This window comes from Carassius gibelio, chromosome B11 (assembly GCF_023724105.1).
Source record: "Carassius gibelio isolate Cgi1373 ecotype wild population from Czech Republic chromosome B11, carGib1.2-hapl.c, whole genome shotgun sequence".
Lineage (NCBI taxonomy): Eukaryota > Metazoa > Chordata > Actinopteri > Cypriniformes > Cyprinidae > Carassius > Carassius gibelio.
This window is the reverse complement of record NC_068406.1, coordinates 22012371-22029217: the sequence shown is the minus strand read 5'-3', so window position 1 is coordinate 22029217 and position 16847 is coordinate 22012371. Positions and strand designations below refer to the sequence as shown.

The window sequence follows — 16847 nt, the reverse complement described above, 5'->3', positions numbered from 1 at the left end:
CTTTGTTAAATCTAGTAACAAATGTTTTTGTAAACATTGCAGTAAATTTTTTCCCACTATTTGAATTGTCTACATTTTTATTTAACAATATCAGCAACCAACCACTTACAAACATGAAAACATTCTGAATAAACCCTCTTCTAGTTGATTTAAGGATATTTTATATATATATATACCTTTTATATATATAAAATACACAGAATTTACAAAGGAATTTGAATTGAAAATTATCATTATACTTTTTTTTATTAATATTTATAATAATGTTATTCCAGATTAAATGATTTATTTTACTATATGCTCAATAATTACATTTTCTTAAGTCATATTTTATGACCATATGTTTCTTCATGTATAATAATTTATTTATTTTTACTTGTTTGTACTTTGAAAAATATTTATGTGTGACAAATGTGGTTCAATGTTTAAACAACACAGCACCCAAACAGTTACAGTAACATTACCATATTTTTTATGTAAAATGAAGGCAAAATTAGGTTGCATCTACAATATTACAATATTAAGTACAAAGGTTTCAATATTATATTGGATTATAATTATCATTTTGTGAGTTGCTGGCTGCGCTTCTCCAGTGCGGCCTGCAGGAGGCAACATCACACTGATATCGGCCGAGTCTGCATGTAAAGCGAAAAAGAAGAAGAAGAAGAAAAACTAATGGCGCGTTCCTGGAGTTGTCAGTCACTTTTTTGATTAGCTGTCACTTTAGTAGATTAATTTCATTTTGTTGTGTTCCATTGTACACGAGCCGACAAGGATACTTATTTAGTCGAGCGTTGTTAAAAGATTGTGCTGGTCTCTGGGGTTACAGTTAAGAGTGGGTGACTATTATAGTGCTATAGCTAGAACTTTTTACATGTGACCAGTGTGTTTTGGAGGACAATGCCTCTTATTAAGCTCAGAGGAGTCACTGTGGACTTTCCCTTCACTCCATACCCGTGCCAGGAGGACTACATGAGCAAAGTCATCGAGTGCTTGCAGAATGTAAGAGCATACACTGTATAGACAACATTATTGGGACACCTCTTTCTAATGAACAGGTTTGACTATAGTAATTTCCATGAGTACAGATCTAAATCTTAATGTTTAAGCATATAATGATATTCTGATTTTTTTAGCAACCATTTGGACAGGACCATTTTCTATTCTAACATGACAATGCCTCTGTGTATAAGGCACAGTTAAAAAATAAATGATTGATTGAGTCAGTGTGGAAGAACTGGACATGTGACTTTAAATGCAGACCTTGAGCCAAAACTCATCACCAAACACCAATGACTAGAATAGAAAAGGGTCCTGTCCAAGCTGTTGCTATAAAATTAGAAGCACACAATTCACTAGAATATCTTTACAAGCTTTAACATTAAGATTTTTACTCATGGAAATGACTAAAGTAATCAAACCTGTTCATTAGAACACTTTACTTTTGTTTTGTCCAATATATTGTACAATCCCAGCTACATTAACAGTCTTGATAGTCATTGAAATACATTTTGCTTTGACTCGACAAGTAATTTAAATCTAACCCCTGTGCATCAGTTAAGAGGTCCTTAGAGGACAAAAATGTCCATGTTGCTTTGATATGGATCTTGTTAGCAACATTAGGCTTGAACATATCTAGGAAAAAATTATTTCTTTTAAATATTTTGACCCAGTAAATGGCAGTTTGTTTACATAATGGCACTGTCGTCATACTAAATGCTAAGCAGATTTTCTTTTGGATTATTACAGCTGTGTATATGTTAGTGATTAGCAACAATGAGTATTTTAATGCATTATTTTTGTGCAGTGTCAGATTTATATTAAAAAAATATATAATATAACTTACCTTGTTTTTTTATAAGGTAAAAAGTGAGGCTATTCTTCATAGGCAAGAGAACCTGAGAATGGTTTCATCAGGTGGAAAATAGTAAATGTGTTGTAGCCTTGCCAAAAGATTGAAAGCCTATTAACAACCAATGCATACTTTAATGCTTCAGTGGCACTATGATTTAATATTGCTGTTTTAATGGTGGATCCCGAAATATTAGAATAATATTATGCAGTTTGCATTAACACAACCAAAATGAATTATGCACAAGGCTTTAAAATTAGGACAGTCAAAATTGTACACATTATAGTGTTCTTAACAAAGAGAAAGTCTGCCGCATTTTGTTGTTTTCAAAAACTTTTTTTAAATGTCTCTGAATGTCATTCTGCTGAATTAGAATGCCATTTTTGAGGCAGTACAATTTAATCTAATGCAATAAAGGTTTTAAAGTCTTCCTGTAAGGTCACATTGTTCAGTTCATTGCCTATTAATGGTTTGTAACGCCCTTGTACTCTTTCAGAAAGTGAATGGAGTTCTTGAAAGTCCCACTGGCACAGGTAAAACACTCTGTCTGCTGTGTTCAACACTGGGGTGGAGAGAGCACTTCAAAGACACCATCTCTGCCCGCAAGATAGCAGAGAGAATGGGAGGTGCGGAGCTCTTTCCTGACAGGACGATGTCTTCATGGGGAACATCAGCCACCGATGGAGACACTCCAAGTATACACTGATATGACTTCTAAACTAAATTCCTTTGACGGTTTACATGCTGGACAATGTTAGGAGTTGTACTTCAAAACACGTGGGTCATAATAATCATGAGTTTTGTCTTTCCTTAATATTTTAGCTTATTACACAGACATCCCCAAGATCATATATGCATCCAGGACCCATTCACAGCTAACACAAGTCATCAGTGAACTGAAGAACACATCATACAGGTCAGCTATCTGAATTAATATCACATGATATTATCACATTAAGAATATGAAAGCGTATCATGAAAAACATCACATACTGATAAGGTTTTTCATCATTTTCTGTTAATACATACACTGTTTTAATAAAAATACAGTAAAATTGTGAAATATTATAGTAGTTGAAAATAACCTTTTGCTATTTGACATTAAAAAGTAATTTATTCATGTGATGCAATGTTGAATTTTCAGCATCATTACTTCATGTGATCCTTCAGAAATCATTCTGATATGCTTATTTGCTGATCATGAAACTTTTAGGCATTCTTGCTGATTAAAAAATATATAATTTTCCTTTTTCAACAACGGATTGTATTGTTCTTGATTGCAGGCCAAAGATTTGTGTTTTGGGATCAAGAGAACAGCTCTGCATAAACCAGGAAGTGATGCGTCAGGAAAGTAACCACATTAAGGTATAATCCACTGTTATTTTAGTATAAGTGAGATACTATAATAGGTTTTAAGAATATTTAAAATCAGTATTTATTTTTGTATTTTCCATTTTAATTTTAGTAACCTCTTTATACATAAAATGTTGGAGCTATATATCTGCACCATTTTAATTAAACCATTATGTCTTATTTCAAGGTTCACATGTGCAGAGCAAAAGTATCGTCTCGCTCCTGTGTCTTTTACAACAATGTTGATGGTATGAAGACATCAGTAGAGCTTTGTGTTAGTAATAATGGTTTTAATCGTTAATTTGTGAATCTGCTTATACATTTCTTTTTAGAGAAAAGCACGGACAAAGAAATCATGAATTCTATTCTGGATGTGGAAGATCTTGTCAAAACAGGCAAAAAGCAAAGGTGAGACACTGCATGCTGTTTCATGGCCTCGACTGCAGCACTGAAAGAAATAGTGAAGTTTGAAACATCTTAACTCTTTCCCTGCCATTGTCGAGTTATCTCGTCTTTTAGAAAAACAAGCTTCCCTGCCAAAGATGAGTTTTTAGGCTTTTTGTGTTTTCACTGTTATACACTTGGGGGCGCTATTACACATCTTCTAAATGAGAACAAAAACACACATGAACAGGACAGAAAACGAGCAATCTCTTATGTAAACAGATGCATATTAAAAATAATGCGATCATCAGCAATAAGAAGCATATGAATAAAAACTGCGTAATGTTATAGAGTAAAATATTGATCCAGGAAGAGGTTTACATGTCTGTGCCAGTGTTGGAGGTATTGATGGAAGCGATTTACTGAATTTATGCTTTAACAATCACACTCAATATTATCTAAGATGTAGATTTTGACAAAAATCTTTGATAGAGGCTCTGATCTTTATTTTGGTGCATAGCATATTCAAATTTTCATACAGGAAAATATACTGGAGTCCATCAAATTTGAGTGAAAATCATCAAAATCGCTGGCGGTGGCTGGCACCTTTTTTCAAGAAGTCTGGCGAGGAAAGAGTTAAATCTGCTGATGAATCCTCTGACATGTTTCCAGTGAGAGTATTTTCTTAAGTAGTTACATTGATCAGGTTGTTTGTTCCTGTAGAGTTTGTCCATACTACCTGTCACGCACACTTAAACAACACGCTGATGTCATCTTCATGCCATACAACTACCTGCTTGACCCAAAGGTGAGACATTTATCCTGCTGATATCATCACTTTAAATACACTACTGTTCTCTTATACTAAACAAGACCTTGATCAAACTTGGCTTGCTGTGCATCGGCTTGAGCTCAGAGTTCAACCCCCCCATTACGGCGCTACATAGAGGGAGTATGACAGAATAAGGAGGAGATGGGGAGGTGGAGGGGTGCTGGAAGAATTGTCACTGTCTGTTTTATTCTAAATTGATTTTTGTTGATTCGCAGAGTCGAAGAGCACACAACATAGAGCTGAAAGGAGCTGTGGTTATTTTTGATGAGGCTCATAATGTTGTAAGTGTCTTAATGTTTTTTTGTTTTGTTTTTTGAGACCTCAAAGTCATTCAGCATGTGAAATGATGCAGTTCTGTGTTCTTGTTTTTTCATATTTATATTCTACTGTTTTTCTCCATCATCAGGAGAAGATGTGTGAAGAGTCCACCTCGTTTGACCTCACTCCTTACGACCTGATCTCTGCCATTGAGGCCGTAGATCGACTTCTGCGGGAACAAGCCTCAGACATCAGCAAAGCAGATTCTGCTGAAGATTTTAATGTGGAATCACTGAACTCTGGTCAGTGTATATCTGTTAGGATTTTCTTTTACTTTTTTACATTTGTTTGTTTTCAAAGTATTGTTTGTGTTTTAAATATTATAAACAATTATTTATGTATGTTTACATTTTATACACACACACACACACACACACACAAAGGTTATATACTGCTAATAATGAACTCCCTTGTTTTTATCCAATGTATTATTTTTCAGGATTGAAACTGGATATTACTACAATTGCAAAGATAAAACGTAAGGTTGCATTTTAAAAGTTAACTTAGTATTACAGAGTTGTTTGGAATCCTTTTTTCAGTATAAAGAAAAACATTTTCCTCAACACACAACTTAATAATCTTACAGAAGTTTTGATGGATCTGGAATCTTCCATAAACGGTTTTGAGATGCCAGCAAATAATCAAGGAATCACCAAACCCGGCAGGTCAGTGGAGTTCAGTGCTGCGAATGTGTGTCCGTGACCTTGATATATCGATGGTAAAAATACACACCAGCTAATATTCTGTCTCTTCCTCTCTTAAAGTTTCATATATGAGCTTTTTCAAACAGCTCATGTGAACTCTGAAACTAAAACGGCTGTGGTGGAAGCCATGGAGCAGATCACTGGATATTTAGCAGGGAGTGAGTGTTTACAAATCCTCAATATAATCGACTTTTCCTGTTTATTAGCACAGCTTTGATGCACATATGTCATCTTTTGCAGGGCCTGGTGTCTTTCTGAACACTAGCGGACTACAGAAAGTGGCGGATATAATCCAGGTCAGGAGTTTGTTCAAGAGATCAGATGACTGTTTCCTGTATTTTTTCTCTATATTTATTATGTTTGTTTCTTTATCCTTATTCAGCTGGTTTTTGGGGCTGAACCTCCAGAGGGCAGCAAGAAATCACAGATGGGAAACAGCATGAAGGAGTTTAAGGTTTGCTCCAATTGATTTTCATTACATGAAGTTGTCAGAGCACATCAGGTTTTAAGTTTTCTCCAGTCAAGACCAATGGTACATTAATATCTCTGATTATTTTAGGAGTGGAAATGTTGGCCGGTTCAAGTTGTGGTTTTGTGCTGAGTTTTAATGGGAAATTCCATCATGCATCCATCCCATTCCATCCTTCTTTTTGGAAAGAAATTAATTTTATTTTTTTTGGCAAGGATGAATTAAATTGATCAAAAGTAATAAAGGCATTTAGAATGTTACAAAAGATTTCAATTTCGAATAATTGAAAAAAAGCCAAGATAACTGTTCTCACTATTTATAGTAATCATAAATGTTTCTCGAGCAGCAAATTAGCATATAAGACTGATCGCTTCAGTTCATGTGACACTAAAGTTGAGTAATGATGCTGAAAATTCAGCTTTGCATCACAAGAATAAATTATATTTGAAAGTATATTAAAATAAAAATCTTAAACTGTAATGATATTTTTCACGGTATTAAAGTTTCTGCTGTATTTATGATCCACGTTGAGCATAGTCATTGTGTTTCACTTCCAATCTCTGCTCCTGATTCTTGAATCTGTCTCATATCAGGTCCACATTCATCCAGACACCAGCAACTTCAAGAAGAAGCAGGTGACTGATGTATGGGCTTCCTCCTCTACCAAAAAACAAGGTATCATTCGGTCTCTGAGAAGCCTCATGTTTAAACGCTTTTTCAAAAGGAATTTGATATTCCGGAGTATATTAGGTATATTATATTCTGAGCTATAAAAGACTGAAAGTGTGTTTGTGTATTTTCTAGGGAATGTGCTGAGTTACTGGTGTTTTTCGCCGGGGTTCAGCATGCAGGAGTTGCTCAGACAGGAAGTGCGCAGCATCATTCTGACCAGTGGAACTCTCTCGCCTCTCTCATCCTTCACCTGTGAAATGCAAATGTTAGTGCTGTTCTCCTCTAGCTGTCCTCACTGAGGTTTATGAGTTGATGCGGGTTGGGTGCTAATTCTCTGCTGATCTTTCTGCAGTCCTTTCCCTGTATCCTTGGAGAATCCTCACGTCATCCAGCGTGACCAGATCTTCGTCAGCGTCATTGAAAAAGGTCCGGATGGTGTGCAGTTGAGCACAGCCTTTAACAGGAGGTGAGTGTTTTATCAAGGGTTGTTGTGACACATTAACATCATGCTGAAGGGGAAGAAGTCTGGAGCTAGTAATTTAGTACATATATTTAGCAAAGACAAATTAAATTGATCTAAAGTGCCAGGAAAGAGATCTACAGAAACTAAAGATATCTGTTACAAATACTTTTCCTTTCAACATTGATAATAATAATAGGAAATGTTTCTTGAGAAGCAAATTTGGATTTTACAGTGATTTCTGAAGGATCGTGTGACACTGAAGACTGAAGTAATGATGGTGAAAATTCAGCTGCACATCACAGGAATAAATTAAATTTGAAATGTCCATGTTATTGAAGTTAGCTCCAAGTTTTTTTTTTTTAATTCTAAAATTTATTTCAACTAGTTGCCAAGGCAAAGTATCTTAATTTAGTTTAACTTGATGTACTAAAATAAAAACAGATATATTAATAAAATATATATAGACATATAAAACTGCAAAAAATGACATGCACACAACAACCAAATTTTGGTGCCAAAATTGTATATACAATAAAAATGTGTAATATAAAATTTATTTAATATTAATAAAAATATAATAGTGTCTGATACTGTTATTATTAGCTGAGATGTGATAATTATATTGACCATGGGCTGTTAAAACACAAAAAACACATTATAAAACAGGATTATTATAGTTAAATAAAAATAGATATTTTTTTATATCATTTTTGTTATTTTAAATAACTAATATTAAAATAAAAATTCAGGGACAAAATTTTTAGTTTAGCTGTGTATACTTAAATAACTAGAACTAAAACTGAAAAAAATATTTAAAAAAATATATATGGATATTAAAAACCTAATAAAAATGCCAAAAACTCAAAAAATTACTAAACGTTTAATAAATAAAAAAAAGGTAAAAACAGAAGAAATATAACTATAGTAGTTTCTCACTGATCCTAAAATAACATTGCTGTAGAAGCAGCTCATGTGACATGTTTGCTACATTTCAAGTTTCTGAATCCATATGACTGGTGAAAATGTGTGAATATTTAGCATGTGATCATGGCTCTCTTTGGTTTTTGAAGGTTTGTTCCTGAAAACATGTCGTCCATGGGAAACACTCTGGGTGAGAGATCCTAGCACAGAACAGCAGCTGATCGGATGATCCGCACGGTTATCAATCTAATGGTTATTATTGGCTTTGCAGTAAATCTGGCACGGGTGGTGCCTCATGGACTGCTGGTGTTCTTCCCCTCGTATCCAGTGATGGATAAGACTCTGGAGTTCTGGAGGGTGAGCTTGTATTCCCAAGAAAAATATGTAGCTAATTCAGAAAGTCTAAATTTCATAAAGTCATGCCATTTAAATGTTTCATGAAATGCACGTGTAGAGTGAAGATTTTAAATATTTTTTTGAGAAACTGAACACAGTGAAGTGAGTTTATATTTAAACCAAGAACAACTATCTATCAATCGCTTATTAAAACTTGTTTTCCCTTTGAATTAAGTAGATTCTTCTGAGCCCACTGGCAGATATTTGTTCTTGTTTTATTCATAAACCCAGCAACATTTTGATCCATTTGTCATTAGTCAAGACTTCTTTATTATATTTGCCCTGAAAAGCAACACAAAAATACTGAATGTCACCTGTTTGCAGCGTTATCAGAAAGTACAGTAAAAACGATTTGCCTAATAACGTTTGGCAAGTCTAAGTTTTAGTACTATGACTTAAAAAGTAATGAATTAATGTTGACAGCTGTATCAAAAGGTGTCAGAAAGATTATAAAAGTCTTAAATTAACCTTCATAAGACCTGCAGAAACCCTGTTTATTGTGAAATAAATGAAAACTATTTTTTATATTTTGTGATTACCTTGTTCCTCTTTTGCCAACTGTAGCATTTAAGTGATTATACACCTCTCCCTTCACTCTCGCAGGCTAATGGACAAGCGGATCGCATTGAGCATGTGAAGCCCATGTTTGTAGAAACGAGGGGGAAAGGCACTTTTACAGAGGTAACCGCTGTCACTATCAGTCATATTATAACTGTTCACTCAGTATGAGTTGATATAGATGCTATCATAATGCTAACACAGCTTAATCTGCACAAGCTGTCAGTCAGTGCCGCTCTGAAATTGGATTCTGTTGCAGGTGATTGATGGTTATTATGACAAGGTGAACGACCCAAACTCCAGCGGAGGCAGCTTCTTCGCCGTATGCAGAGGAAAGGTGAGTCTATAAATATTGAATGCAATAGAAAATAATTTATTGTGAACCAAGACCGGTAATATCAACACATTTTTTCTGTTTTCCAAGGCGAGTGAAGGGTTGGATTTTGCAGACACGTACGGTCGAGGGGTTGTGATCACTGGGCTTCCCTTCCCCCCCAGGATGGACCCCAGAGTGGTGCTAAAAATGCAGTATCTGGACGAGATGTGCAAGAATAAAATTAGTGGAGTGAAGGTACCTTTAATTGAATTAAAAATCAGTTTGTTATTCAAACCAATTATTTATATTTATTTTATATTCATATTTTATAAAAAGTAATATGCAAATCAGCATATCAGAATGATTTCTGAAGGATCATGTGACACTGAGATTTGGATGCACAGAAGATATAATTCATACATATAATGTAAATACATGCAATCATTTATTTATTTTTTTTTTTTATTATTTTATTCATTTTGATATTTGGGGCATAGCGTGAAAATATCAGGATGGTACACCTGTCCTTTATGATATCTTAATGAAGATAAATTCCTTAGTAAAAGGATCAAATTCTTTAAAAGTAGTTTGTTATTGAATATTATATTTATTATTATTTCTTAGGGAAAAAACATGTCCTTTTGACCTTTAATGACGTGGAAAGGTTAGTTCAGGGTGTAAATATGTCATATAATATTGTGACCCTGGAGCACGAAATCAGTCATAAGCAGCACAGGTATATTTGTAGCAATAGTCAAAAATACATTGTATGGGTCAAAATTCTAAATTTTTCTTTTATGCCAAAAATCATTAGGATATTAAGTAAAGATCATGTTCCATGAAGATATTTAGTACATTTCCTACCATAAACATTTCAAAACTGATTAGTAATATGCATTGCTAAGAACTTAATTTAGACAACTTTAAAGGGTGATTTTTCTCAATACTTAGATTATTCTTTTTCTTTTCTTTTTTGCACCCCCACAACTATTGAAAAATCTGAAACTCAGCCAAATATTGTCCTATCCTAACAAACCATAAATCAATGGAAAAATGGACACTTACGACTGGTTTTGTGGTCCAGGGTCACATTTATGCATTAATAATTCACAATGTTTGTGAAATAAAACTGACCAATACCTTAAAATATTTGTAAAATATCATTTTATTTTATTTTAAATATTGTATTATTTAGTACATTTGTAATATTTTTATTTTCAATCTTTTTGGGAAATAATAATGATGATGGTGTGTACACTCATGTTGATGTATTCCGGGTGTAAAGCGAACATGCAGTGAACTGCACATGGTTCAGGTAGAGCTGTGTGTTCTTATGGTCTGTCTGGTTGTGTAGTATCTGTCTGGGCAGGAGTGGTACAGGCAGCAGGCCTCTCGAGCTGTCAATCAAGCCATTGGCAGAGTGATCCGGCACAGAGAAGACTACGGAGCTATCTTCCTCTGTGATCACAGGTCAGTGCTAATTACTACAACTGCAGTTCCCAGTCTGACTGGAGAGCAAGTACACAGATATTAATCTTTATTAATGTTAAATTCCAGGTTCAAAGGCACCGAAGCCCGTAATCAGCTTCCTTCATGGGTGAGGCCGTATGTTAAGATTTATGATGGCTTTGGGACCATGGTCCGTGATGTGGCTCATTTCTTTCGGACGGCGCAAAAAACTGTAAGTCCGTTTCTTGTTTCAGTTTTCCTGTTCCATGAACCTGTTTTTACTCTAATATGAGCTGACATGCACATTTCTTGCTCGATTTGTGTATCAGAGACCAGTTCCTGTTAGGAAAGACAAAGAGGCCTGTAAAAACCAGACAGACACCGGGCCGCTCCACACAGGCTCCAGCTGTCCTGCTAAGAGTGTCTGTCTCAGGGACACCTCTCAAAAGGCTAAAACACTAGACTCACACGTCCCCAGCCTAAAGAGGAGAAAATTAGGTGAGCTAACCTCTATTCCTCCTCTTTTTTTTTTTTCTGGCATTTTATTGAGGTCTGTGGCTCCTGGATTAACTGTTCATTAAGACATATTTCACATCTTGGAGGTTTTTGCCTCTAACTCTTATTAAACTCCTGCTTGAATCTACTGTATTTTTTTAAAACAGTAATTGATTAAAAGACAAGTAAGACAAGCGATGAATTATAATTTTGTCTCATTCTGAGACTGATTTATAAAAAAAAAATCCCAGTTGAACCAATTAAACATTAACATCAAACAATGCTTTTTTAAATGTTTTAAATTAAGTTATGCTCACCAATGCTGCATTTATGTGCTCAAATATACAGTAAAAACACTAATTTGGTGAAATATTATTACAATTTAATAAATTAAAATCTAAATTTTTTTCTTTTGTAATATATTTTAAAATAGAAATATTCCTGTGCTGCGCAGCTGAATTTTTAGCATAATTACTCCAGTCTTCAGTGTCACATGATCCTTCAGAAATCATTCTGATATTCAGATTTGCTGCTCAAGAAGCATTTATCATTATTATTTTCAATGCTGAAAACAGTTGAGGTTCTTAATATATATACTGAAACCATGATTATACTTCCATTCAAATTGTTGGGGTTTGTGTGCATATTTTTAATAGAAATTAATGCTTTTATTTTACAGATATGCATTAAATAAATCAAAGACATTTATGTTACAAACAAATCTATTTGAAATAAATGCTGTCTGAACTTTGTTCATCAAAAAATCCTGAAAAATTATTTCATAAAATATTTAGCAGCAAAAATGTTTTTTAACAGTCATAAGTGCCATTATTAATAATTGACCACTAAATTAGCATATTACTATGATCTCCCAAGAATCATGTGGCACTGAAGACTGGAGAAATGATGCTGAAGATTCAGCTTTGCATCACGGGAATAAATTACATTTCAAAATATATTCAAATAGTTATTTCAAATTGTAATATTTCACAATATCACTGTATTCAAATAATTGCAGCTTTGGTGAGCATAAGAGACTTTATAAAAAATATTTTACAAATCATTATGTTTTCAAACTTTTGTACATTCAATGCGAGTCAATTAAAATGGCCGTGATGTTTTAGACTCAGAAGAGCATTCTGGGCGGGATGGAGCGGCCAGACTTTGCATTCAATATGAGATGGAGATGACCAGTAACAGGAAACCAGTGAGCCTGCTGGATGCCCTGGATGACACAACCAACAAAGGAGGAAGGGAAGACTTCATGGCTGGGGAAGAAAGAGTGAGACAAGAATTAAATCAGCAGAGAAATCCTTTAGTTGCTCTCTTTCCAAGCCAATTTTATTTTCTTTCTGCCATTTAGCACACAATGAGATGTAATGCAGAATGTCGGAGCAGCTGTTTTCCATATAATGAAATTGCATGGGGATGTATATGGCAATGGCCAAAAGTAGTCACATGCGACCTGTGCGCCCTTTTTCCAGGTCTTTTAAATTCATACGAAGGTGAAGGCTGTGATTTCACATTTCTCAGAGAAATTGGAAGTGAATAACCTAGAAAATGACTTTTTTGTTGAATAAATGAGAGATGAATGGTGAGAAAATAACCTCATAAATCATGATCAGGGTTTTGAATGACACCATGATCTCTTTTTATCTTTCTCAAATCTTTCTACTTTAATCAGTTAAGCTCTTTGTGCAGATCATGCCGTAAAATAACTGTGATCAAATCTTTTTGCTAATTTTCCCTTTCTCTCATTGGTCTTTGACCCTGCAGGCGAGTCGCTTGTCGACTCTTTCCCTCCAGCATGACAAACGTCTGGATGATGAATCGAGGGGAGGGAAACGGAAAATTAAAGTGGTTCAAGAGCGGGTGAGGGATCTTGATTGAATTTTTACGTGCTGTATGCTTTTGGTGCATGTAGACCTTATTCTGTTGATTACAAGACTATGCAAAAATGTATTCATGCTAAGCTTATCATCAGTGTTAAAAACAATGAAATCAGTGCTGATCTTTTTTTTTTGGGAAGTTCTACAGCCTTTATTTGAATATTTGTAACATTAGTTAACCTGTCACATTTGGTAATTTAATGTGTCCTTGCTTAAAAAACTAAATACATTTCTTTAAAAAAACAAAAAAAACAATTGACAATTAAGCTATTCTTAGGTTTCCTCAAAAAATTTGGTGACACAGAAATGACACAGTTATAAATTTAGTGGATAACTAAAATGGATTTGTGCATCTCCTTTGTTCATTTGCATTAAATGTGTTTATGTCTTCTGCTGGCTGTGCTTTAGAAAACAGTGGCTCCCTGTACTGAAAAAACAGGCAAAGCTTTCATGATGGAGCTGAGACGGTGCCTGAGTCACGAGAACTTCAAGCTCATCATGGAGGCGCTGCAGTCCTACAAGACATCCGATGACCTGAGTGACCTTCTTACTAATGTGACCGAACCGCTCATGCAAGACCCCAACACACACGGTCTGCTCAGAGGTGCAGAATCACGACACATTCTTCAAGCCGATTGCATTTCCACTGCTAGTTCAACCAACATGCCTTCTAACATTTGAATTCCCTTCACTGATCTCTGATTGTCAAAACTGGCCGATAAAGAGCACCATCTTCTTTTTCTCAAGGTCTTTATCAGTTTATTCGACCACACCATAAGAAAGAGTTCGATGAGCGTTGTTTGGAGTTAACAGGTGAAGGCTGTGGCTATAAACAAGAGCATTCGCTGTCCAGGGAGGAGCGAGATGCTCTCAGGCAGAACACCGGTAACGTCTGACTTCTATATTAAATTAAATGTATGCATTTAGCAGACGCTTTTATCCAAAACGACTTACAGTGGATTCAGGCTATACATTTTTACCTATCATGTGCTCACGGGGAATCAAACCCCCAACCTTGCGCTTCATAGCTCAATGCGCTACCACTTGAGCTACATATATATATATATATATATATATAGATATAGATAGATAGTGTGTAACCGTTACAGGAAACATTTAGAACCTATTTTTTTCTCTCCATAATAATAAATAACATTGTTTTATGTTTTCCTTTTTTAGCAAAAAGTGAGATGTCACCTGTGAATCCACCCAGTGAACAGCTGAACAAAGGTGGTTCTCACCTGCTCAGTGGTGGAGATGGTAAAATTGGAGGTATATTGGAGTTTATTGGTATTAACTGCAGTTAAAAAGGTCTTGTATAGGGTGGCCATCCATCAAGTTTTAGATCAGACAGTCAAGTTATTAAACTGCTGGATGCTGGAAACGCTCATTTATCCTCTTTTTTTAAGACTACGGTTTTATATTTTATACAATGGCCTATATTATAAATAAATTGTTTTTTTCTTTTTTGTTCATGTTAAATTTAAGCTACACGCTGACTATCAGTATGGCTTTTTTGCTTCATTTTGCCAACATTGCATTTTCGATCAACACATTGTTGTGTATCTGAATGATTCAACGTTTTGGAGTCAGTGATGCAATAAGCCATTCATGAAGACAGCTGCTAAATTCAAAGGTCCGTACTAGTTTACCACTCTTACTATTTTAGCTTATCCTTCTATGTCAGAAATAGTAAAAGTAGTATGCTAGTATGCATTTCTGAAATCGAGGCTCTCTTTGAACGAATTGATTGAATGAGTGAATTAATGACTGCCTTAATATGACTTCTCGCACCTACTGATGGTTTTAGTTTCATATTTACATTTTCACAATTCTGTATTCAGTCCATTTTTACATTTAACACATTCATCTTCTAACAGTATTTATGAATTGTAGGTAAATGCATTTGTGGAATCAACATTGAAAACAGTCTGTGTAAATGCATCTAAATGTCACTTCAGATGCACTTTTGTGGTACAAGGATAATTTTGTTGATTTCGATGCCCTACTGTCTTATTATTATGATGAAAGATGATGCATACATTTAATAAGATTAGACAATTTGGCCTTGTAATGGTTAAAAATGTCCCTAAAAAAAAATTTAAGGGGGTAAATATGTAAAAAAAAAAAATCTGTTTTTATTCTGGCTTCAAATCCTGCATAGTGTCCTCCTTTTTGGTGTTATAGAAATTTCCACCATTGTAGACATTTGTACATTTGGAACGTGTTTCTTTTTTACAGTGAAGGTGAGAAGTGAAGTCCAAAAGCCAGAAACATCCATCAAAGAAGGTCTGTCGTGCTCCTCTTTGCTGTCGGACATTAAACAGGCCATCGGTGCAGAAAAAACCCGACAGATGTTTTTGGCCTTGCAGGCCTATAAAACATCTAACAATTATGAACAGATGGTGCCAACTGTTGTGAGTTTATTGACAGAGAGAGATGAAGACATTCCTCTACTAGAACGTTAGTCTGTTTCTTTTAGATTCATCATAACTTTTTACATTTTTATTTAACTGGGTATCTGTAGTGAAAGAGGCTGAATTTGTTGGGTCTGGTCTAGGGTTGTCTGTGCTCATTCGACCACAGCACAGGAAGCAGTTCGGTGAGCTGCTAAAATCCTTGACTGGAAATGATTCTGTTGCAAACCAGGGTTCAGACATGGGATCAAGTCAACTAAATCAAGGTATTTTTTGTAATAATTGTGTGTAAATATTGTATTCAGCTACAGGGATGGTAGATAAATATGCTAATCATTCTTATTATTTTTCATTGCAGCATCTCCGTTATCTGCAGGAAAGACTCAAAGCAAGATATCATCCTTCTTTTCATGAATGATGCTCTAAAATATTGCTTTAAGCTGCTCTAAGATATCAGTATCTTCATATTTTCTTTTTTACATATACCATGCATGAATAGATTTGAACAGGAGAATGTTGGAGGAAACAATTGCACAACTGATATGTATGTTGTTATATTTTGTCAAACACTTTACATTAATTTCTTTAATAAATAAATTAACTTTATACTTCTTTTAAATAGTGTTTTTTTTTTCAAGTTCTTTTATATTATTAATGTTAAAAAATTTACAGGAAAAATAGTATGAGTGATTTGGCATCTGAACATTACCATCAAGTAGCACTATTTTAGTGTATGACTATATTTATTATTTTATTTATATTTTACGTTTTTATTTTCAGGATATAAAAGATTTATAAAAGGAATCCATACAAATCTGAGAAAATCGCCTTTGAAGTCCAAATAAATTAAAAGCAGTGCATATTACGAATCAAAAAATAAGGTGTGATATATTAACAGTAGGAAATTTACAACATATCTTCATGGAACATGATCTTCACTCAATATCCTAATGATTTTTGGCATAAAAGAAAAATCGATCATTTTGACCCATACCATTTTTTTTTCTTTCTGGCTATTGCTACAAATATACCCCAGCAACTTAAGACTGGTTTTGTGTTCCAGGGTCACACACACACACATATATATATATATATATATATATATATATATATATATATATATTTAAATATAAATGTGTCTTTTACAGTCTTTTAACAAGTCTTTTCATGCAAGCTCAAGAACGTCCAGACTATAGGATGGCTTGGGAAAGGCTGCTAACTTTACAAGACAAGTTAAGGAAAAAGGACATCGGCATGGGAATGGAATCTGCTTATCTTGGTCCGTTGCATTGTATCATCCCCTTTTAGACAGTTTTCAGCCAGTTAAATATAACATGACAAGCTCCACTGCTGCATATC

At 34.5% G+C, this 16847-nt stretch overlaps 1 protein-coding gene across 1 annotated transcript; it reads left to right on the top strand.

Moving 5' to 3' along the window:
• Positions 1 to 643: 643 nt before the first annotated feature.
• On the top strand, positions 644 to 16107 carry LOC127968608 (regulator of telomere elongation helicase 1). Its single transcript, XM_052569914.1, has 33 exons — positions 644 to 1002; positions 2349 to 2547; positions 2675 to 2768; positions 3136 to 3217; positions 3393 to 3453; positions 3538 to 3613; positions 4313 to 4397; positions 4637 to 4702; positions 4828 to 4981; positions 5179 to 5217; positions 5326 to 5404; positions 5504 to 5601; positions 5684 to 5739; positions 5826 to 5897; positions 6506 to 6587; positions 6717 to 6849; positions 6937 to 7050; positions 8118 to 8158; positions 8240 to 8325; positions 8968 to 9045; positions 9182 to 9259; positions 9347 to 9493; positions 10593 to 10708; positions 10796 to 10919; positions 11017 to 11185; positions 12307 to 12464; positions 12959 to 13054; positions 13480 to 13675; positions 13819 to 13956; positions 14251 to 14343; positions 15313 to 15534; positions 15632 to 15754; positions 15847 to 16107. The coding sequence occupies exons 1-33, from the start codon at positions 901 to 903 to the stop codon at positions 15900 to 15902; spliced, it is 3513 nt and encodes a 1170-aa protein (XP_052425874.1). The 5' UTR covers positions 644 to 900; the 3' UTR covers positions 15903 to 16107.
• The last annotated feature ends 740 nt before the right edge of the window (positions 16108 to 16847 follow it).